This window comes from Cryptomeria japonica, chromosome 7 (assembly GCF_030272615.1).
Source record: "Cryptomeria japonica chromosome 7, Sugi_1.0, whole genome shotgun sequence".
Classification (NCBI taxonomy): Eukaryota; Viridiplantae; Streptophyta; class Pinopsida; order Cupressales; family Cupressaceae; genus Cryptomeria; species Cryptomeria japonica.
The window spans coordinates 334863267-334886637 of NC_081411.1; the positions used below are offsets into that span (position 1 = coordinate 334863267).

The following is a 23371-nucleotide window of genomic DNA, read 5'->3' on the forward strand; positions in this document are numbered from 1 at the left end:
AATAACCCCCATTACTAAATAATTAATAATCTAGTGGTTATTAGACTATAATTATTTTAAATGGGATATGCTTAATAAAGCATATAATATATAAAGTTTTCTAACCTTATACTTGAACAATATATAAATGATATAAAGGTATGACCTCTAATAACATTATGTTCTAACAACTACACCTTCAAACCCTACATATAAACTAGGCTCAATGCATACAAATGAGAAGATGAACGAAATTGCAGAACATTGAAGAATCTAACTTACTAATCCATGAATAAACCCACACATTTTTTATATTACTTGGAAAAACTTTTGCAAGGATTTTACAGATGTCTAGCAAGCTTAAGACCTAGAAAAGTACACAATACACTTAGAGACATTCAAATAATGTTGAATGTGCAATTTAGTCCATTCATTAGGGATTACATTATCTCATTACACATTTGGGATCAAACCCAAATTGTTACAATACAATATATTGATGGTTTTTCTCTTGCTTTTACTCTACAATCTCTTTTTCCATCCTTTTGACAATGAAAATCTAGAATTATATACTATTCAACACATTCAAGTGACCTGGGAAGAAGACCCATGATCAGCTATAGTTTGAGAGGTGGCCCATACCTTAACATCAATCATTTCCTCTAGTACCAAAATTATGATTCCATGAGGTTTGCAAGTACCTAGAGGTAAGGTGAAGCCATCCTTTATTGGTCACAATTTTCCTTAATCATTAATGGCTTCTTGTGTAATAATCCCTTCCAAATGTTTACTGAAATTGTATACATTGCCCATGTTCATTTTGTCAAACAGTTTGCAAACATGTTTGTGTTGCAGTTTGGTGTTTCAGTGGTATTTGATTTATACAAATTCTGCAAGCAAGAAGCAAAGGATAATAGTACATAAAAATAACAATTCTACTCACAAATGAACAAATGAAAGATGCCAACACAATTTTTTGTAGGCAGTGGATATCAGCAACCTCAATGATATTTCATTTCATAGACCAAAATAGAATCATACGCTCGACTTAAATTTCTAATGCTCGGTACTTATGAAAAATGTCAGAACATTGATAGATACTAACTTTCTTTTCATATAAGCACTCTAAGTAATACTTAAGAGATCAAATTAGTATTCCCATCTCTATGATATAGACTATTTATAGCAAATGGTGAATACACTAGAGCAGACTGAACACCAATAATAGACATAAGGTTTCCACAATCCATGAGATCTCAATCAGCTGTTTCCGGATTCGATTGTGTGTCAATTTTTGCATCAATGTTTTTAAACTAATTCAGATCAGTCCAAAGCAGAAGAAGAGCGAGTTTCAAAACAGAGGGGAAGGTGGCCAAAAGAAAACATGAGTGCAAATTCAGAGCAAGGGAAATCAGAGTTCCTAGTCAAAGTGAATGAAAAAGAGGAAAATGTTTGAATGAGATGCTAATGACTTGATAGTGAAAAAGGAGGAAGCAATTATGAAGGAAAATAAGTCATTGATATCCAGATTTGAACAATTTGTTTCGCGAATGCATTTTGAAGATGGATGTTCATTAAAAATATTTTAAGATCTTCAAAAATGGATTTAGAGTGCAAGATTTTAAGTTAACATTTTCCTATCATAATTTTCTTGCATTTAGTTTTCATTCATGATTGAGATTCATGGGGTTTTCTCTTTTCATGATTGCAAGGAAGATGATGGAGAAGGATATCTCAACAACACAAAGAAGTCAATATCCAAGTCATTAATGAAGGAAGATGACGAACGATGGAGATGGAAGTGTAAAAGACAGAATCAAGATGTTCAAGAAGATGACAAAGAAGGACCTTACAACATGGAGGATACAACTATGACATAAGAGGATCCAGGTCAAAGATATCCAAGGAAGGAAGATAGCCAAAGATGAAGACGGAATGTGCAAAGAAGCCCAAGGACGAGGAAATTGCAAGGAACATAGTTCCAAAAGAGTTAATCAAAGTTAGAAATTCATCCAGTAGAGATATATGTTGAGTAAGATATTGTTGGAGGTACAAAGACTTCTTTATGATGATATAGAAGTGGAGTTGAAATCATCCTCCAGCAATCACATAATGACAAGTCAGCATGTTTGGATTCATTGAACCTGACTCATCAACAAGTTGGCATGTGGACGACATTTAATATAATGCTACAACCCATTTTTTTATTGGTCCTTTCCCTAAAAGGATGTGCATTCAAAGCCTGTAATTTTCTCATTGGAGGATATTAAATGTATGAAGGTGGTTGTTATAAGTTATAACTACCTCACCTTAGGGATTCATTGAATTATCTTGGTCGTTGATTTAGAATCAACCTGGGCCCTTCATTTTGTAACTCAAAGTTTATATAAAGGTTAATAGGAAAATAGTTAATAGTGTTAGCAAGTAGTAGGAGGAGGAGATCAAAAATTGTTGCTAAGACTGTCAAAATAAATACATATCTTTCATTGAAGATCTGGTGGATCTTTGTGTATTGCTTCAAGATTTTGCATGATTTCTACTTCTCAAGTTTTAGTTAAATTTCATTGATTTTGATGGAGAAATGTGAAGATCTTTGATGAATTCCTTGGTTCATACCATTTGTAGTTTGTTAATTGCAAATTGCAATGTATGGTTAATTTGAACCTCATTTTGGCAATAGTTCAATTGTGGATATTCATTTGGATTGCACCAGCATTGGGTATTTGGATGGATGTTTGTAATATGAAAATCTTTCACTACCTCGGAAGATTGCACTCTTTCTATGGCATTGTGAGCTATCTCTAGTTAAGTAGAAAGTAGTTCCATAAGGAATCCGTTTATCTAAGCACTATCCAATATCTTCATTGTCCTTGGTTTGACTTAGATTTCCTTAACCCTTATCTCTTTTTGTCATTTATTTGAAGGTCAAGTCAATTTAGTATTCAAGTTTCAATGAAAAGCATAAGTCCCTTTGTGAGATCAGAAAATCACATCATTCATTGAGTCTACCCATTGCATTGTCTAGATATAACATTTGTAAACCTTGGGGTTGCCTTATTTGATCACATTGTTTAGCATTCGAGGTTACCTTGTTCAAGAGAGGATAAAATACTTGATATTTTATTCTGTGTTGGAGAGTGTCACAAAACACACATCAACACTACGCCCAGTCAAATGAAGAATGTTGCACCCAATTACACAACTCTATTCTTCTCACACACAAGAGACTCACTCTCTGGTTTTATCTTTCTTATACCAGCGTAAACTAATGATACATCAGCATACACTTAAGTTCCACGATAGTTTTCCAATTCACATATTTTGGCGCCATTTCGGGTCTTTGTATTGACTCGCCCAACATGTATCAACCAGCCAAGAGTCGGATTTGCAGAAAGACAACTCCACACTACCCTGGAATTTTCAATAACATTTTACCAAATGCTTCAATCGCCCTCAATAGAGCTCACTACTTGCAATCTCATACACAAAGCTCAACAACCTCCCTAAGATTTGTTTGCTCAACGACAATGAAGTCCAGTCTTAACTCTTCAAGCAGCATAGCCATGACTTGTTGAGGTGCCAAGCATAAACCATCAATATCGCCCAATTCCAAACTTACTATCTAAAGGTGACAACACCTCCTCTACCACAACAAAACAATCCCATGCTCATAATCACTTAGTATATAGTGTTCAGCTTAATTACAAAGCACGGATTAATAAAATAATCATTCAATTTCCACATTAATATAATGACCCGATGGAATAATATTAGGCAAATATTAATATTGATTTCCGATGCTCAAACATTAATATTCAATCGCCCAAGTCAAACTATACAAAGCCAAAGCCAAGTCACTAGAATATCAGTTGCTTAGGTGTATGCTCCATGCTTAAGCAATAACCCCTTGCTCAACATACCAATATGTGATTGATCGAAAAATAAAATATTCAATGCTTCAGCAGTAACAAATCAGCCCAAACAAACCTTTATTTTATTCTCCCAAGTATTGGCCAATAAAGTTCAAAAATATATCTTTGGGGACAAGCTTATTTCTAGAAAAACAATATTTAAATCTGTCGGGAATGATAATCTTATTAAATTCAGTACCTCTGAAACTTGTCTTCAAAGAAGGCTTCACAATTTTCACTGAAGCCGAAGTGTGAGTCCTAAAGAGAATCCACCCACAGATGGAGTTGGTTTTCATCTAGGGCTGAAGAAAGAACCAAGTTCCATCTTTGAAAACAAGCTTTATTTAAATTGTCCACATGCCCAATTCTTCTCCAAAACCTCCTTTTTATAACAATTTAATGATTCTTCTAGAATTTACTTTTGGCAACCACTTTAGAAATCTTCTAGAAAAATAATTTAATATTTTAGTCATAAAGTCATTTTACTTATACTTTATTTTGACCCCAAAAATCACTTTATTTTAAAATCTAAATAATAAATAATTAAATATTAGTTGCCATAAAACAATTTTAGACTATAATTTAATTAATTAAATTTAGATGCCTATCAAAAATGGGACATTACAAGTCCTCCCACCTCGAGATTGCTTGCCCTTAAGCAATCTGCACTTGTAGACCAATCACCAAGATCCCATATCAATCTAGGAGATCGGTATAAGCTTCTGCTAGAAACACTATGCTGCAACATGCCTGCAAACATCACCACCTTATTTCTCCTGGTTATAAGCTGGCTAATCATAAAATGACATTCTCCAATTGTTCACAAATTCATTTGTTGTTTACTTGGATGCTATTCTCATTTAAGTGAAACATGGAAGGAGTGTTGGAATTTTTGTCATTGATGTCTGAGCTTGTAAAGAAACTGATTATGCTTTATGGTCAAATTGATTTGATTAAGCTGTTTGAGCTGTTTGAGCTGCTTGAGCTCCTTTCCTTCTTGATTGAGGTGCCTGATTGCTTGTCTTCTTGTTTGAGCTGCTTACCTGCCTGCCTGGTTGAGCAGCTTGAGCTTCTTGCTTAGCTGTCTACGTGAGCTGTATGAGTGTATGCATCAGCAAGTTGTGTGCTTTCTTGTCTTTTTTGACAGCTGCTGCATCAGCCCATGTGCTATGCCATTCTTTGATTAGTCAAACAAGTTGAATTGAACTATGTCTAAAGTTTTTGAAAGTTATTTGAGGAGGCTGACTTTTCTTTTACATTCAATTGTAAACTACAGCTAGCACTTAATTTCGCTACCACCTCCATGAGACTCCTTTACACTTGCTATGTTTAGGACCAATGGCTACAGAATTAATTTCCCTTCTTCATATCATGGGGCATCATAAATAAATTATTTTCTTATCGTGTAATGTCCCCGTCTTAGCTCGTTCCTATTCTTGAGTACTTAGCCTATCATTCTGACCCTTGTAGGCTAATAATTGTGGATAGAGGGTCTTCTGAGGCAGAGGCTTGGTTAATGGAGGTTCTTGTCTTCTCCAGAATTCGGTTTGTTCCAGTTTGGTCTTTGTTTGGCTCAGATTGGACTTTGTTTGGGCTCAGTTTCATATACTTACTATTTATAGTAAGTTAGTGGATGTTAGAGAGGGACCCTTACTATTTTTAGTAAGGCAGTTGGATGCGTAGTGGATGTAGTGGGTTACCTCCTAGAGCAGACGAAAAAGAATTATATGCATTATTGTGGAAATTAAGGCATTTTTATTATTATTAAAGTTGTACTTTAATGATAATAATTAATTAATTAATTTAAAATGCACATCATTTAAATATCTAATTGACTTTATTATGAGAGGGTTATTTAATGAATTATGAAGTCAATTATTTAAAGTGCATTTAAGTTATATTGGAGGCCCACTTTAAGAGATGATATATTAAATGCTTTAAAAGTATACTTTATTATAAGTGATAAAGTGTTATTTAAAGGGAGAGATTAGTGTTAATTTCTTGGCATTTGGAGAAGGCAAACCCAAGGGTTTTCGCATTTCTGCAAATCAGGGCATTGAAGAACGTAGTATCTTCATTGTGACAGCTACCTAAGGTGGTGAAAGATCTTCTGAGGGTTGGATTTGAGTTGGCTGTAACCAACAGTCAAATTTGTGAATATTGGAGGTCATTTTTTGGAATAAATTGGAGATGTCTCAAGGCTGCAATTAATTAATTCTGAGGACTGATATACTACAGCAAGGGCGGCATACATAGAGGGCACAATTTCATCAAAAATTGTGAAATTTCATTAGCATCAAGGGTTGCAACATTGTTATAGAGCATATCAATTTGTACATTAGGTTCCTTATTGTTTATATGCATTGTCATATCAATCTGCTAGTTGTTGTTGTAGATGCACATTTTATCAAACTTGTGAGGGCATTTAGATTGTGAGCCAAGAGTCTTGGCATTGAATATTGGATAGTTGAAATCATCATACGCGTCGTGCATTCCAACTTGTATTTGGTTTAGCATAAAATGAAGGTAGTACAAGGTTGCATGCCATTTGTTTGTCAAAATGCTTAATTGCTGCATATTGGTTATCTTAAGATGCATGAGAAGTGTTTGTTAAAATGTCCATTGGCTGTAGGTGCACATTTTACATGTAGAAGTCATATGTGTGCATTCAAAAGACAAAAGGGATTGCATCTGCATTTTTAGCTCTTGGCCTAGAAATTTTAGTAATCAATTGCAAGCATTTAAACTTCATTTGAAACCCTTCCAAGTAAACAAAAAACAATCTGAAAACAAAAGACAGCAAGATAGAGGTTTCATGACAACTGTTTGACAATATTCCTTGAGGTCCAAATCAGCAATTAGAGATCAGATTTAGCAAGGGATGTTACATATCGGCAGGAATATAGAATGTTTTTCTGACTATTTCAGAGATGCTGGAGGCCGTGGGCAGCTCATTTTTTGTTATTCCTGAGCTGCTGTTTTTTGAATATGATTGTGCGTAACGTGTAAATTTATGGTCTACATGGTTTGGCTGGAGCGAATATATGTGGAGCCGTTTCTGTTTGTATTTCATGAAGTCGTGATGAATTTATCGGATGGTATTTTTTGAAGTCGTGCTGAGCATACTGAGGAAGAATTAATTAGAGAAACGTTTTTTTTCATACCTCTGTTAGAGTGGGTGATGTTTTGATGGGCAATTTTTAAAAGAACGAATTCAATGTATGAAGGATGGGAACATGCTGTAGCGAACCTATATGGTTGAAATCGAAAAATTAAGTGTTGGTTTTTACACAAAATTGGCTGTAGCATATAGCACATAAAAAGATTACGGGGTATTAAAAACGTGAAGTCAAAAATCGTGCATAGCTTTTTGAAAATCTGGTGTGTATAGTGGATGTCATGGCCTGCAGTTATTGTTCCAAGTGAGAAGACATTTTTAATGGGTGTTAGATTTGAATTGATGTGCACATCGGGAGACATAGAAGAAACACAAACTCAGCATATACTGGAAGTCTTGTAAAAATGTTTTGAATTAATGATGATGGAGGATGCAACGACAAGAAGAGGTTATCGCAGAATCTGTGTAATCATTTTCTTGACTGGGAAGTCATAGTTTTTTTTTAGCACCTGAGTCGATTCTTTTGGTGGAGTTGAGTATTCATATTTTTGAAGAGCCTTTATTTTTCTTTGTTGTGAGTGAGAAAATAATGGGAAGTCGGGGCTTATTTGGATTTTATGAGGAGATGGCAGAAAAACATGATATATCTGGAGCCTTCATTTTGAATGATGGCTTTTGTTGTGAATTTTTTGTAAATGAAAGGAGCCAGGTGTATCAGTTGTGTGGTGCTGCAAAGGGTGTGAAGGTGTAGTGCTTTCTGGGCAGTGAAGAAGTCTAACGTTGAAGTAGCTGTGTGTGGTTCGAGTTTCACATTGTGTTATCATCATCTTTAGAAGTGTAAGCAGTGTTCTTTCTGAAATAGTTCCTAAGGACATATTGGACAAAACAGTGACATACTAATAAGGAGTCTTCATATCAGTTATCGAAAGAGATTTTGCTTCAGATTGTAGCAAGTGTTCAATTATTTACTTCTGAGCAGTTTCAATCAGCTAGATTCATTAAATGTCTTGATAAGTTGAAGTTGGTGCTTCAGATTTTGAAAGGTTAAAGTTGGTGCTTCAGTTTTGATAAGTTGACATCTTGAAAGGGTTGGTGCCCTTTGTGAGTTGAAACTCACTGTTGTATTGATTGGGTTGGTGCCAATGTGTTGAGTTTAATAAGAAACTTTTAAGCCGTGGTTTTTTACCCGAAAGGGTTTTCCACGAGAAAATTTTGTGTTCTTGTTGTGTGTTATGCTTGCATGTTTATATATGTGTTAAATGGTTTCATGGTTTCTTGAGTTTGCAGAAGTTTTGAAAAATCTGAAACACTGATTCACCCCCCAACCCCTCCCTCTCAGTGTTTCCTGTGTGCTTCTCAAGGAGCATCTACACAATACTTGGCAAGAGTTCAAGCTCTGTGCCAACATCATGAAATGTACTTTTACGACACAGGAGATGCAATACCTTGGGTGTATCATAGATTTGCATGGGATACATCTAGATAGAAACTGACACTCAAGAACAATTTGCACCAAACACCTTCAGCAAACTTTGCAATTGCAAATTTCTATCAGAAGTTTATTCTTGATTTTCTTGCATCATTTCTTCATTGAATCAAGTTACCAAAAGTGCTGTCAACACAATTTTCACATAGTCAGTTGCGCAAAGCATCATACCTTTTTCAAGGGTAACAAACCTAAATAGTTAATCTATTAATCACAAACATGTCTCTGTTAAATTTAGAGTGTATAGTTAAAGGTAATGTCTGTGTCATACATTTTTCAGGAAGCATCATTACTCAAATGCAGCCACTCCATTTCTTGTAGCTCCAATGTCTAAGCTGTCTGCAGAGATAATTGAAGAAGAGTTTATAGATGTGAAGTTGTCAAAGTATGATCTCCTATGCAGAAAGAAAAAGGTCCCTTATTAGTTTCTCTCATTCTTTGTCTTTGTTGAACCAATCTGTTCAAAATTAGGTAATCAAATCTGGAGATACTAATAATGTTGACAATGTAAATGTTAAAGAGTTGCATGATGATAAAGCCCCTGTGGTCAAGGCTGTCCTTGTGAAGATATTCGAAACATTAACCAATTGAACATGGTCAGGACTGGCAATTGATGCCTCTGGTGAGCTTAGACCATTTTTCTGGCCTTTGCATCATTTTGTGTGTGCACGTGCATGCATGCATGCTTGTTGTGTGTGTGTGTGTGTGTGCGTGTGTGTGTGTGCATATATGTATACATGAATTTTTTACATTCAATTTCAAATAAGGAATTGTGGAAATGATAACCTACAAGTATTTCTTATTCAAAATACAAATTCCTCCAAATAATAATGTGTTCCAAATTCCACCATTAGCATCTCAAGTTCAAAAGGAGACACATTCATGTTTCATGCATAGAAATATGTTTCAGAAATGTCACAATTTGTGAGTCCGCAGATTTGCACCACAAAAGTTATGTTTTATTAATATATTTCTAGCAGTTTTCAGAGACATGGGTCACAACAAGCTAGTTAGATTTTCCTTGTCAGAATCTGCCAGTCAGAAATCACTTCCTCCTCCTTACTTCTTAAGGATTTTCAGGTAGTGGAGGACCTAGGTGAAAGCCAGAATCCCAGATCCAGCTGGCAAATATAAAAAGGAAATTAACTATGAACAGGAGACAAATGATAGCATTGACTGCACAGAAGCCTAGATGAGAATAGAAAATAATAAAATATGCTTAATAGACCTAAAATGGGGTATTATCTTTAAAGACCACTCCAACTCACTTCTATTTAAAAATTCTGAATACGTTCTGAACTTCCAAGAAATCAGAATTGCGTAAAACGACTGAAAATCATGCTAAGCTTACCAAAGCAGTATCTCGAAGCATCTGGCTAATTTGGGAAACATTTGAGAAGGGACCGAAGGGATGACACCCTGTTGCCCATAACCAGTTCAAAACTGGTCTTTGATGAATATGGGAGGCTTTTTCATATGGAGCCGCCAATCCACCAACTACTGATGCTAATCCAGCTATAATATGGCGTTGTGAATTCATTGGAACAGCATATCTTCTCTTTGTTTCTGAGACATAACTATAAAAAAAAAAAACAATGCATTGTCAGTTGCTCAAATCTCAGTGAAGTTTTGATATCATGAAACCAACTAATAGCAAAGCAACTTTAAAACAGGGTATCAGGATTAACTAGATGATTAAATGATTTCCCATTTTTCAAATTTAATGTAAGTACCAGTTTATAAATGCACAACCCATAATCTTGCTATGCAACTATGCACGAATGTGATGCACAAAGGGAGCCAGAAAATCCCATTACAGAAATAAATACCAATTGAGACAGTGGCACTTAATGATTTTAATGCATCAGGAAAACTACTGAATAAGCTTTGACAAGGCAAAGCAACAAAGAAGCATCAATATACATAAGCAACAAATTGAACCAGTAAAAAATAGCATCAATATACACATTAATGGAGTATGTGTTAAGAATATATTGTAGACATTGAGAATACAAAACACTGTAATTACAAATTCAAATTCAATAAACATGAAACAAGCTGAAAAGATTACAATGTAAAATACAGTTCATAAAGATCCACTGAAAAAATATATAAATAGGAAATGGAGTAGAAAATCAGAAACCTTAACCTGATAAGTATTATCAAAGACCCACCTCAAAGGAAATTCATCATTCTCATGTTGAAGGACTATTACAACATCATTGCCTGTCCAGACTTGTGTTTCTCCTTCCATTAATAGCTCTTTGTCCATGCCAGCTAGCGATAGGACAAAACTGTGACAACAAATATACAGCCAAACTGAGTTATTCACAAGAAATGTAAATGTTTTAATAGCACACAAAACTATCCATTAGTTTTGAAATTAAAATTGACAACAGACCGAGAAATGGAAGCCTGTCATCAGCATACTTCATAACTTTATCGTTGTGTCAAAAATCATAATAGAAAAAGTTTACCTTAAATATAATGCCCATACAATAATGACCACTAGAAATTTGCTGCACATAATTCAATTTGCATATATAAAAATGTTCGCTTTCATGTTTCCAAGAGAGAGATCAGTGAGAAGGGTGCTAGATTATTATATTTATTCCTGCTCATTCGTTGAATAAAGAACTTATTTTTGGCTATGTTGTGGATTCAGGTTCAAGTTTGGTAGTTTAACAAAAAGAAAATCGGTTTCTGTTTGGCTGGCTTAGGCCAGATATAAGTATATGGAGTTACGGGTTTTAGTGTTTTAAGTTTTTCTGGTTATAGGGTTTGGGGTTTTAATGCTTCGTTGTTTTAGGGTTCTAGTGTTTTGGAATTTTAGGTGTTTGTGGTTTCATAGTTTAGGGTTCTTGCTTGCAAGATTTCAAGGTTTAGGTTTCGGTGTGGTTTTAGGATTTCAAGATTTTTTATTTTAGGGGGTTTTGGAGATTTAAATATCATGCTCCACAACCATTTTATTGTCCCCTAGTTTACCAACTTTATTCAAATCAATGGTATCAAGAATACTTATATCTACATTAAATGTACTATTTAAGTATTTAAGATACCAAGACATGGATTTGAGTATATGGATTTTTCATATTAGCTACCTATTACATGCAAGTGATCACAAACGAGTACCAAAGATTAGGCAAAGGATATATGTAGACCCACACAACTGAGGTCACACGAGGGACTCCTCCCCTTCAACACATTCAACTTAGAAGCCACTTAATCTACTTCAAAGCCATAATGGAAGTCCAAGAGCCACCACTTGGAATTACAACTATAAACATCAATTTGGTGATTTTGAACATGGATATCCATCTTAAGAACCTTATGGCCTCGCCATTTAAGGACAACCCAATTGATATATATATATATATACACACACACATACATACATACATACATACACATATGTACATATATGTGTATGTGTATGTGTATGTGTATGTGTATGTGTATGTGTAGTTAGATTCTTATATTATTCCTACTCATTCAATGGATGAAGAACTTGTTTCTAGCTATATTGTGAGTTCAAGTTAGGCCATACTAGATATTTGTGTATGTCTATGTTTGTGTGTATAGATGTATGCATTTATGTTTATCATTTGTACATGCATGTGTGTGTATGTATGTATGTATGTATACAAATAGATATATGTATATGTATATGTATATGTATATGTATATGTATATGTATATGTATATGTTTGTAATATGTATGTAATATGCATGCATATATGTGTTGCAGTAATATAAACCTTAGTTACTAGTTCACCCCCTTGGACCTATTGGTTTGGGTTCGGGTTCATCAATGGGGGCCATCTAAGGCTTTACTCATACCCTATGGATTCATCCAAAGGGTCCAGAGCGAATTCTCTCAAAACTTCTCTTTGCTATCAGTTTTTTGCTAGATCAAGTGTGGGATAAGGTAAAATCAAGGAGAAGTTGCCCCTAAGAGTGACTTTCAGTTGCTAGAAACCATGAAAGATGAAGGAATTGAGCCTAAAAGTGATTTTCGCTCCTGACCCTTCCAAAGGGTCCAGAGCGAAAATCCTAAAAAACATCTTTTCTTCCAAAATTTGAGCAAAGCCAAACTTGGACAAGGCTGCGAGAAGTCATTTGGATTGCCTTAGAGTGGATTTTGGTTGCCAAGAATGCAAATTTTGAAGCCAAATGAAAAATTCGCTCCTGACCCTTCCAAAGGGTCCAGAGCGAAATTCTTAAGATCACCCTTTTTCCTTGCAAATCAAGTCAAGATTTTGGTTTTTAAGACCTAGAGAGGAGTGAGGCGAGGTGTTCTAAGTCTTGGAGGTGATTTGAAGTTGAAAGGATGGCAAAATAGCCCTAAAATAAGATTGTCGCTCTTGACCCTTCCAAAGGGTCCAGAGCGAAAATCCTAAAATCTACCTATTCCTTTCAAATTTATGACAACCTATGCCTAGACCAAGGTAAAAGATGCCCTTGAGATTGCCCTTGAGTTGATGATTGTCTCCAAAAATGATGATTTTAGGCCAGAGGAAGAAATTCGCTCCTGACCCTTCCAAAGGGTCTAGGGCAAAAATCCTTCAATCACCTATTTTGCCTTGCAAAATCAAATCAAACTTGGATTAGATGAAAGAGGAGAAGTATTTCCTTGCCTTGTGAGGTGGATTGAAGTTGAAATGATGAAGAAGTGAACTACAAGCAAGAAATTCGCTCTTGACCCTTCCAAAGGGTCCAAAGCGAAAAACCTTAAAACCACCTTTTTCTTCAAGACTTGAGTGAAGTCAGACCTAAACAAAGATGAAAGAGGCTATTTGGAATTCCTTGGAAAGATTTTTGACCATCAAAGATGCATATTTTGAGCTCAAATGAGAATTTCGCTCCTGACCCTTCCAAAGGGTCCAGAGCGAAATTTTGCATAGGTCCTGTCCCTGGCTAGGTTTTTGAGCAAATTTGACCTTTTTGGCCTTGTGAGAATCAAACCAATACTGCCAAGTTGAGAAATGGATTCAAACTGAAGGAGTTTAGATGAATTGAGGTGAAGGAGATTGGAAATTAGGCCTAAAGAGTGAATTTCGCTCCTAACCCTTCCAAAGGGTCGAGAGCGAAATTCCCAAAATGCAGTGTTTCCTTCAAAATATTGTTAAGCCAAGTCAATGGCCAAGGTGAATGGACCCTAGAGATTGCCTTAGAGAAGGTTGATGATCAAGCAAAGGTGAGTTTTGACCTAAAAGGTGAATTTCGCTCCTGACCCTTCCAAAGGGTCCAGAGCGAAATTCCCATTTTCACCTAATTTACCCATGTGAAAGACTAAAAGTTGAAATCCTAGACTTTTTTGGGCCAAAACAAGCATATATTCACCTTCCGGAGGATTTTGAAGTGAAAGAATGAGGTATTTAAGGCCTAATCAAGAAAATCGCTCCTGACCCTTCCAAAGGGTCCAGGGCGAAATCCTTGAAGACACCAATTATTCACCTTGTTTAGGCTAAGTCAAAGGCAAGTTGCAAAATTATGATGACAAGAACATGAAAGAAGGCAAATCTAGATTGTGAGGAGTGAATAAACCTAGACAAAAAGTTCAAACAAGCCTCCTCGAAGAGACCTAAACTATGAACATTCTAGTGCCTAAGGAGAATGAAGATTCATCAAACCTTGATCAAGCTTTAGCATTCGCTAAGCTAGCCTAAATCTTTCCATTAAATTTGCCAATCAAACACATTTGGGAGACTAAGACAAATTCGCATGGTTTAAGGCACTTATTAATTGATTAATTAATTTCCTAAGCCTTAAAATAAATAAAAAGATCAACCTTAGGCTTTGAAATTAATTTAAAAAATCAAAAAATCACAATTTGGCGCCCAAGATTTATTATTTTTACTTATTTATCAAGTCGGCCAAGCTTGTGGAGGAGTTTTATTTTATTTTATTTAAGCCTTTACCAAGTCGGCCTTGAGGCAAAGCAAAGTGAGCGCCCTATATAAGGGAGGTGTGTTTTGACAAATTCAAATCATTCATTCATTGTCTCTCATGCAAACTTGAAGAGCAGATTTGGAGGTGCGAAATTTAGCTAGTTGAAGGCAAATTTCCAGAATTTGGAAGGTATTTGAAGGCTAGTTGAAGGCAAATTTCTTCTTGAAGGCCAATTGAGGATTGAATTCATCAAAGAAAGGACCAGAAATTCAAATTAAACATCCTGTCCAGCAAATTCTCATCTTCCTTCATTCATTCTTCAAAGGTTGATAGCTAAAAATCAAGGGAGAGGTATGAATAATCAGATTTTTGAAAGTTTGTTCAAGATTTTAGTTTGATTTCCATAGCAATCCTTTGAAAATCTAAGTCTTGTACAATCTGATTTCAATTCTCAATTAATATTAATTTGAAAATTCATAATTCTAGGATTTATCACATTATTTTCAAATTAATATTTAGTTATTTCCTTGAAAAGACTTAAATCCCATACCTTAAGGTATTATGCTCAAACCCTAACTTTAAGCTTTTGTGTAGGTATCAAATGACGACCCCTAAGGCCAGAGGATCCACTACTCAGCAGGCTCTCATCAAGGAGGATCAGAAAAATCATGAATTGGAGACCAGGATAGTGTCCAAGTGGAGCAATATTGGAGACACCAAGACGGATTCTAGCACAAGAAAATATAATGGATGGAGGAACCCATAGCCTCCTGCAATGGTCAGCTATGCTCCAGATGAAGGAAGTTCTTTTCGAAGACGTCAACACCAAATGCAGCCGAGTTGAAGGCACCATCCATCCAGTTCAAGACAAGGTGTTTGAGGTGTTGTGTACCATCCTTGACAGACGGATTGAGATCGAGACAGATGTGGACATCCAAGAATTGGAAGACAGAATCAAGGTCATCTTTTGCAAGGAAGAGAACATTGTCACAGAAAGGCAGCGAGATCAAATGTATGCTACTATGTTCTTGATTGAGAAGACCAAAGAACTTGAGCCTGGGTGGGAGACGACTCTTCTCACTACTTTTGATCAAGTCCTTCACTTGGAAGAACGAATGAAGAATCTTCCTGAGATTCCCATTGCTGAGATTGAGGGAATTGTGTCCAGATTCATTGAATATGCTAGAAAAGAGCATAGGAAAGGGAACAAAGTTCTAGATGAAAAGTTGTTATAAGATGATGTGGCAGCTTAATTCCTATTGGTCTATGTCTCCTCGTTATTTGTGCCAATTTTTATTGGCTATGGACTAATAATGTTTATCTAAATGGGGACTTTTTTGTAACAAACCCTAATTAGGGTTTAGGTGTCAAAATCTCAGCCATCAATCTTCTTTTAATCAGGGTCGTTCATTGTATTTGAGGATGCTATATAAGCCCTCACTCATTTCATTTTGAAGGGTTAGAAGGGTAAGAAAGGTTAGAAAAGTTAGAAAGTTGGAGAGAAGCAAGTTTAATTTTGTTAGTAGCAAAGAATTGAGTAGTGAAGAGAGAAAGTTGAACAATTGTTGTTTATTTGGCTATGAGATCAATGAAATATTGAAGTTATGGTGTTTTGTTGCAATCCTTGTGGCTACTTTCATGGTTGTTTATCTTCTTGAATCACTCTTAGTAGAGATAGCATTTAAATTTTAAGTTTGAAGGACGAATGTTGTGTCTAATCTTCGATAAGACTCACATACCAAACCACTAGCTTCTTACTGATTGTAAGATAAGAACGCCTTGTGTGGTCGACTGGAAATATTAAGATTGATTAAGAGTCCAATCATCATTAGAAGTATTGATATGTATCTCCCTGATAGTATCTATCTCTTTGGTTATTTGAAAATCGTTGAATCCCCTTAGAAGATCGCACCTATTCCAGTGGAGTTGTAATTCTTTGGCGATACTGAAATTGGTAAAATCTTATCAAGACCAGTCCTCATTAAGTCACTCTTAGGATTAGTTTAAGTACCTCTTCCTTGAAACTTTATCTTTTGATCTTTTTTGAAAATCTGTTAGTATTAGGAAAATCCTGTTTCCTCATTTGGAAAGATAGTAGCACGGACAAGCTTTATTTGAAAGTACGTAAGGCCCCTTGAAGAAACAACAAACACAACGACCACTGGTGCTTATCTACGAGTAGAGATCCTACAAAGCAGAACCTTGAAGTCCTTCCGATTGATCCCTTTTTGTGAGATCTTCAGCAATCGGGAAACTTTGCTCAAGAGAGGATAAGGTACCTTTAGGTATTTTATTCTGTGTTCGCATGTGCATGAAAAACACATCAACAAGTATATCGTTGTGCTTACTTTTAAGATTGTAGAAGGCTGCTAAACAGAGCTTCACTTCATCTAATTGCAGACTTTGTGTTGCAGCTATTGGGAGTGAAATTAGTTTAAGAATTAAAATTGGAGTTGAGAAGTATCTCAAGACTTTGTGTTTGTGATAGATTCTCATATAGATTAGTTTTAGAGTGCATTCTATTTGCAGACTTTGTGCAGCTATATATTGGCATTTGGTTCTAAAAAGTTATTATTACAAAAGGTTGATAGGATTGCAGATATTCAAGACTTTGAGCTTGATATTGTTTTCCAGTCCCGGAGGAAGCTTCATTTCCTCTTTTTCATTTCATGGTACAAGTTATTACTGATATTTGCTTTAAACTGCTATTCTTTTCTGTGAAGAGGAAAGAATATAGTTTTTCTTGAAAGAAGAAGGAAAACTGTTGTCCCATCCGTATTAAATTAGTTTATATAGGGGGAGCCTTCCCTTAGAATTAGGAGAGTATTTACTCACATGTTGTGGCTGAAATCCACAATTTTGTACAGCTGTTGAGGTGTACAAAATTTTCAACCGACAATAACTAACATAAAAAGTGAATTATTGCAAAACCTTACAAATGATGATAAAAAATGGCTATGTAGTCACCCCATTATTAAAACAATGAGAGAAGAAATGCAAGTACTCACACAGGAATTACACGGGTGCCATATGTTTTATAAAGATCTCCTTGCTGCTTCTTTCTGGTCCCCTTTTCTTTTTTGTCCTTAAAATACTTGGCTCTATAAGATACCCAATTTGGTCGAGATTTGATAACAGAATCTTCAGAATCTGTTGCATCAGCCATCCACCGCTGAACATTGCAAAGATATAATATAATTAGAATTTACAGAATTCTTTTGAAATAACCATTTTGAGAAGTGCAAATTTAAAATATACATGTTACCAAAGATAACAATTTTATGCCCACAAGCATGCAGGGGGTTTGGCAAAGTCAAGGGCAGTGCAAGGAAGGACAAACAAAACTGAAATTAAATATTGGGGGTAATCTTCAGGCATATCTACCAAGGTTAGTTTACCTGATGGAGGAAGAATTTGCTTGAAAGTTCAGGATCTGCAACTTCAAGCAAGCCAGCTGCAAGAACATCTGCAGAACGTTCCATTTCCTGCATTTATAACAGTTTGCTTGTTAAAGAAAATACAACTAGTTTTTCTCACTCACCACATCTGACATTGATGCAGATTACCAAGTTACTGATAAGATGTTATGAACTTCCAATATTATTGCAAAGCAGACAGAGCAACAGGACAAAAAAATTTAAGAAACTCAGAGAGATTCAATTTGCAGAGATGCTCCATATATGGAACCCTATGTTCCACGGTGATTCTGGGATGGGAATGGACAAGAAGAACAAGAAGTGTTTCTGGGGTGGTTGGGCATGTAAGGCCTTTTTCAGGGAATGGCAGGGTATGTCAATTAAGAAATAGGGAGAATATCAAAGATATAGGAATTTCAATGACTCGTATAAAAGGCATTCATCATATCTGATATAGAATCATATTACACAATATTAGAACTGAATTGAGAATTCACATGACAGTTGATATATGATATAAGAATTACAAATTAATAAAAATTTCATTGCTTTCATTGTCAATGTGCATATATATGATATAACACTTACAACAAAATGCTAGAAGGCTACTAATTACAGCTACAAAATGTCAAAAACATTGAAAATCTGCCACCACACCTGATAATCATCTGTAGCACTACATCAAAAATAGAGTATTTTAAAAAATTGTGCAAAATATTTCACAAAGAATAGGAATTTTTCATTTTTTTCATAATATCTTGATAGTGGATTATAGTTATTTCTTAGGCACGGACTCTGCAACCTATAAGATGACACGTACTATTTGCATTATAGAATTTAGGATTATATGAGCTGTGAGATATGTGCAACTGCAAACACAATTCCTTCTTTAAAGGTTAGACTGTGCTATACATTTGTATATCAAGTTTCAAACTGTAATCTTCGAAAAAGACTTCTATTATCCCTTGTCAAACATCAAATTCATATTTTATTAGTTGCACAGTGTGGGTACACAAGAAACATTCTAATGCAATAGCCTATCCCTGAACAAAGTATAAAAATACAATAGTTGATGCATATGAAAATGTGCTTCTTCATATCAAACAAAAGAACTGGAGAGGATGTCTAATATCCGAATCCTGTATTTATTCTTACTTTTCTGTTTTGTTTTGTTTTATTCATACTGTGCCATAGGACAGCTGGCTCTCCCAGAGATGGCCTGCAGTTCCCTGCCATCCCATGCCAATTTTTGCCTATTTCTGGGACATCCCTTGTTTTTTCACTGATCGGGGACCCTTCCTAGCCATCCCTATGTCCCAAAACATCTCTGGGATGGTAACGGCTGGAAAAGCCTGGGTGATGTATCCCCACGTAACATTGACATAACCTCAATCTGTGAATTAGATTAAATATCAATTTAGCTAATCCCTCTAAACGCAAATGCATTACATGCATAACCGAATTGAAGTAAATCCATACCATGGATTACTGAAAGTGAATGCATTATTTAAATATAAATCAAATATAACATAATCTGCAAGTGTGAGTTTACATATAATCATAAATTAATGACTGCATTCAACAATTCTGCCACATGTTAATGCATGTAGGCATGGAGTTGTGCTGCTCCATGTGACAACAATCACCATCCCTGTGATACATGTCAGTTGTTAATGATCCGATGACTGGCTAGTATGCAAAATCAATGGGAAATGTACCACATGTAGGGTTTTCCATAAGTCAGCTCTGTAAACTAGAGCTCAGTAATTAGATGCATATTTAAAGGCATCGAACATTCTAAAATCATCAAATCAAAGAGAACTATTCTGAAATTATCAAGTCTAATCATATTGATAGTTAGAAGTTAGAACCCTATCCAAATCTTTGGTGTCACCTATTAATGTCAATTTCCTTGTTCTATCTTTGTTATTGAATGTTTGTAAGTTGTTTCATTTCATTGCCCAGAGAGATGAAAATAGACGGAAATAAAGACAAAACATATTTACAGAAGCCAAGTCTTCTTTTGATCCTGGCAAGGAAACAATTTTTTTGTGCATTACCGTCCTCCAAAAGAAAATTTGAACAGATAGTTTTTTGCTGGATTTCTTGGCTAAATCATAAGATATATCAACTTCACAAGTTTTAAGGCATCATAACTTTCATTTAGAAATGCAAAAATTCTAGTTCACAATTTTCAATTTGTAAAAATCCTTAACTGGTTTTATCCAATTTTTTGCACTTTGCTACCACATAATTGTAACAAACAATATAATGAACAAGTTTCCAGTTATTCTTGCAGACCAATATGATAAGGACAGCAGTGAAGAATAATACCAAAGATGATAACAACAGATGCCAAGAATATAATTTACTTTATTTCTGCTATATTCGGTGCTGGATAAATGATAAAGTCCAGAATGTTTTTATTGATTCATTACACAAAATAGAAGAACAGATGAATGAATTGCACCTTGATTATTCCCTGCGCTCAGCAATCATGAAACAATGATTGATGCAGGAGAGTAATGCCTGCATTTGGAAAGGCGCTAGGCATTAATCTTTATCCCCAATCATCAAGTCGACCAGGCAGCTCCTTATGGTAAGGGAAGAATGGTGATGTTACCTCAAAGAGATATCCATTGGAAACCCAGGCCACAATATGAATATGGAGCCCCCACTATGGACTCCAAATGATGTGCAAGAATAGGGCAGTATTTACTAATGAACAAGGAACCGCAATCTCACTGAAAGATCCCTGATGGATCCCCTTGCTGATCTGCTGTAATTTTTAAAATAATAAATTATATTTTCCTGTGATTTTGCTGATCTGCTATAATTTTTAAAATAATAAATTATATTTTCCTGTGATTTTGCTGATGGTCTTATAGAATAGAGAGAAGCTGCAGAATGTTTGGTTTCTTTTTGTATTTTTTTGAATATATAAGCAAGTAATGAATAAAGAACAGCAAATAAGGAAGGAAGCTGAAACAAGTAAGAACATTCAATTAAATCAGAATTGATACAAATCGTACCAGGCAGATTTCTGATTTATAATATCCAGATTATTCCCTACGCATTGGGGATGTGCTTACATCCAATAATGGCGCCAACTGAAGGGTAGATGATGAACACAAACCAAGAACATCAGCTATGGCTGAATGAAAGTCTTCACCACTTCCAACGTAAAGTGTACCTGCTGTAATGGTGGCATCAAGCTGAAACAATCACGCCCCAGCTGGGAAATTCAACCACCCTGCTGAAACCCTCACCAAGCAATCTGAATCTCCACAAGGAATGGCGTATACACTCTGACCAATAATGCCACTGCCAAAAGAATCCACTGCCAATCAATAGCTGAGGGCTACGTCCCAGCCAGTACCAATCATGGGGTTTGCGTCCCAGATTGAAGAATTGGTCTACCAGAGCAATATCGCACCAAACAAGTTTTCAATATGTAAAAGATAATGAGAAATTAGGTTTCTTTCTCCTTATATCTCTTTCCTTCCAAATTGAACCCTAAAGATATATGAAAAATGCGCTTTAATATAAAGTCATATTTCCCAATATTGGGCGCCCAAGTATAGAGAAAACACCACTTTTTCAATATAAAATAACTCCAAGCGCCAAAAGGACCCTGGCAAGTGAAAATCATTTAGAAAAGTTCAAGACCTTTCCAACGAGCTATAACACATGAGCATACGAATCCAGATGAAGCCAAAAACCCCTTATTACTCCGAAATGGCTATAGACATAGCCTTATTTAAAATATTAAAACGCTAACATAGGAAATATTTAAATATATTAAAAATATAACCCAAATAGCTATAGAAAGCTCGAAACGCACCAAAAGCTTGAAACTGAACCTGTCACCTGTCTGTGACTGATGTCGGAAATCATGGATCAACTGGCAGTCTCATCCCTAAAATTTAGGGATGCTCCTAGAAACTAGGAAACACATCCAAATCTCCTGAAACTGAAACCATCTGAAAGGTCATGAATAACCTCACGACTGGCAACAGTCACAACCTCCTAAAATTTAGGGATCTCCCCTAAAATCTAGGAACTGCTCCAAACTGGCTCCAAACTGCCTGTAAAGCCAAAATCCAATCACTATATGCACTGAATGAGTCCCAATCAACCTCTGCTAGCCTACAAGACTCCAATGATAGGCCAACTACTTCGTCTCTGATGTCTATTCTAGAAAGGGGACATGACACTCACACCAATCCTACACCAACCTTCAAGAGGAACCCACGATATGTCACAAATCTGAGCCGATGTCTTGAAACATTCCTCACACCAAACTCTGAAGCCGCTCCTAGATTTAAATACCCCACAACTGAGGCAAAACCTTGCGCTTAGGAAATAATAGTCACGCAAGCCAGGCTATTAATTTCAAACTCACGCCATAGGAGAGAACAGGAGTCCCACTAGCATCAGGGTACCAAAGAATACTCAGCCCGATACTCCAAAATTTCCCTTTAATTTAATCAACTGATATTCTTTATTTTCTTATGCTAGGAATTTAGGAAGAGTGGCCAATTTTAATTCGATCTTCATGCCAAAAATAAAGTAGATATCCACAATGAATAAATCACCATTAAAATATTCAAAAATATAATTTTTCAACTTTCAAGCAAAATCTCCCCGCAAGACATATATTTTATGAACTCTCCTGTAAATATCAAAACTCATTGCAAATTTGTCTCCATAGAAGACTTCACAAATTCAAAACTCACTGCAACTATAGCATGAGATACCTGGATGATATCTCCAACTTTGGCTAGGGTAGATAGTTGCACTACCAAAACTAGCAAACCCTTAGGGGTTTCATCCTAGGGCTCAAGATTTCAAGAAGCTCTCAAAAACAATATGAGAAATAAACCAAGCATATCCCAAAGAGAAGCCCAAGCTGCCCTTTTATAACCACTGGAGATGCCTATTGGCTTTCCCTCTTCTTATCCTTTTGATTTTCCTTCATTTTTTAATTTTATATTTGAACTTGATGGAAATAAATAAAGTGACTTTATCAAATTCTCACTTAATTAACCAATAAAGTCACTTTAATAAATTAATTAAGTAATATTGCCCTTATGATTTACTTTTGAGGGATAATATTAAATAATTAAATTAATTCATTCCCTTGATTCTAACTATAGCCTATAGAAATTAAATAGGCTAATAAGTCCTCCTGGAGCGACTATGCGGAAGGGTATATTACAGAATTTCTCTTCCCCAATCTCTAGTTCATCTCAAGAACTTTTCAGAAACTATTTATCTACAAAATGTCAGCTCTAGATTGTTAGTTTTTGTGTCTCAGACCAGCGATCAGACTTTAATTTCAGATTAACATTGAATAAATGATAAGCAAGTAAACTAAAGAGAGAAACCAAGTGCACAAGAGACAAACTCAATTACCCTGGGAAAACCTCCAAGGAGGAAATACCCAGCACTAAAGACCCACAAGTCAGATTATGTATTCAATTCTGAATTGTATTTCTGAATTGTAACAATACAATACTTAGCTCAAGTCATGTGTCTCAGATCTGGAATCTTCAAACTATGCACT

The 23371-nt window shown here is 35.5% G+C and overlaps 1 protein-coding gene across 1 annotated transcript in view; it reads right to left on the bottom strand.

Moving 5' to 3' along the window:
* The window catches only part of LOC131043062 (uncharacterized), a 197457-nt gene that overhangs the window by 35738 nt on the left and 138348 nt on the right, over positions 1-23371 (bottom strand). The window contains exons 9-12 of the mRNA XM_057976403.2: positions 17785-17871; positions 17395-17558; positions 10669-10788; positions 9846-10071 (exon numbers count right to left, since the gene is read on the bottom strand). Coding sequence (XP_057832386.2) covers positions 9846-10071; positions 10669-10788; positions 17395-17558; positions 17785-17871 — 597 coding nt within the window. The remainder of the gene's footprint in view (positions 1-9845; positions 10072-10668; positions 10789-17394; positions 17559-17784; positions 17872-23371) is intronic.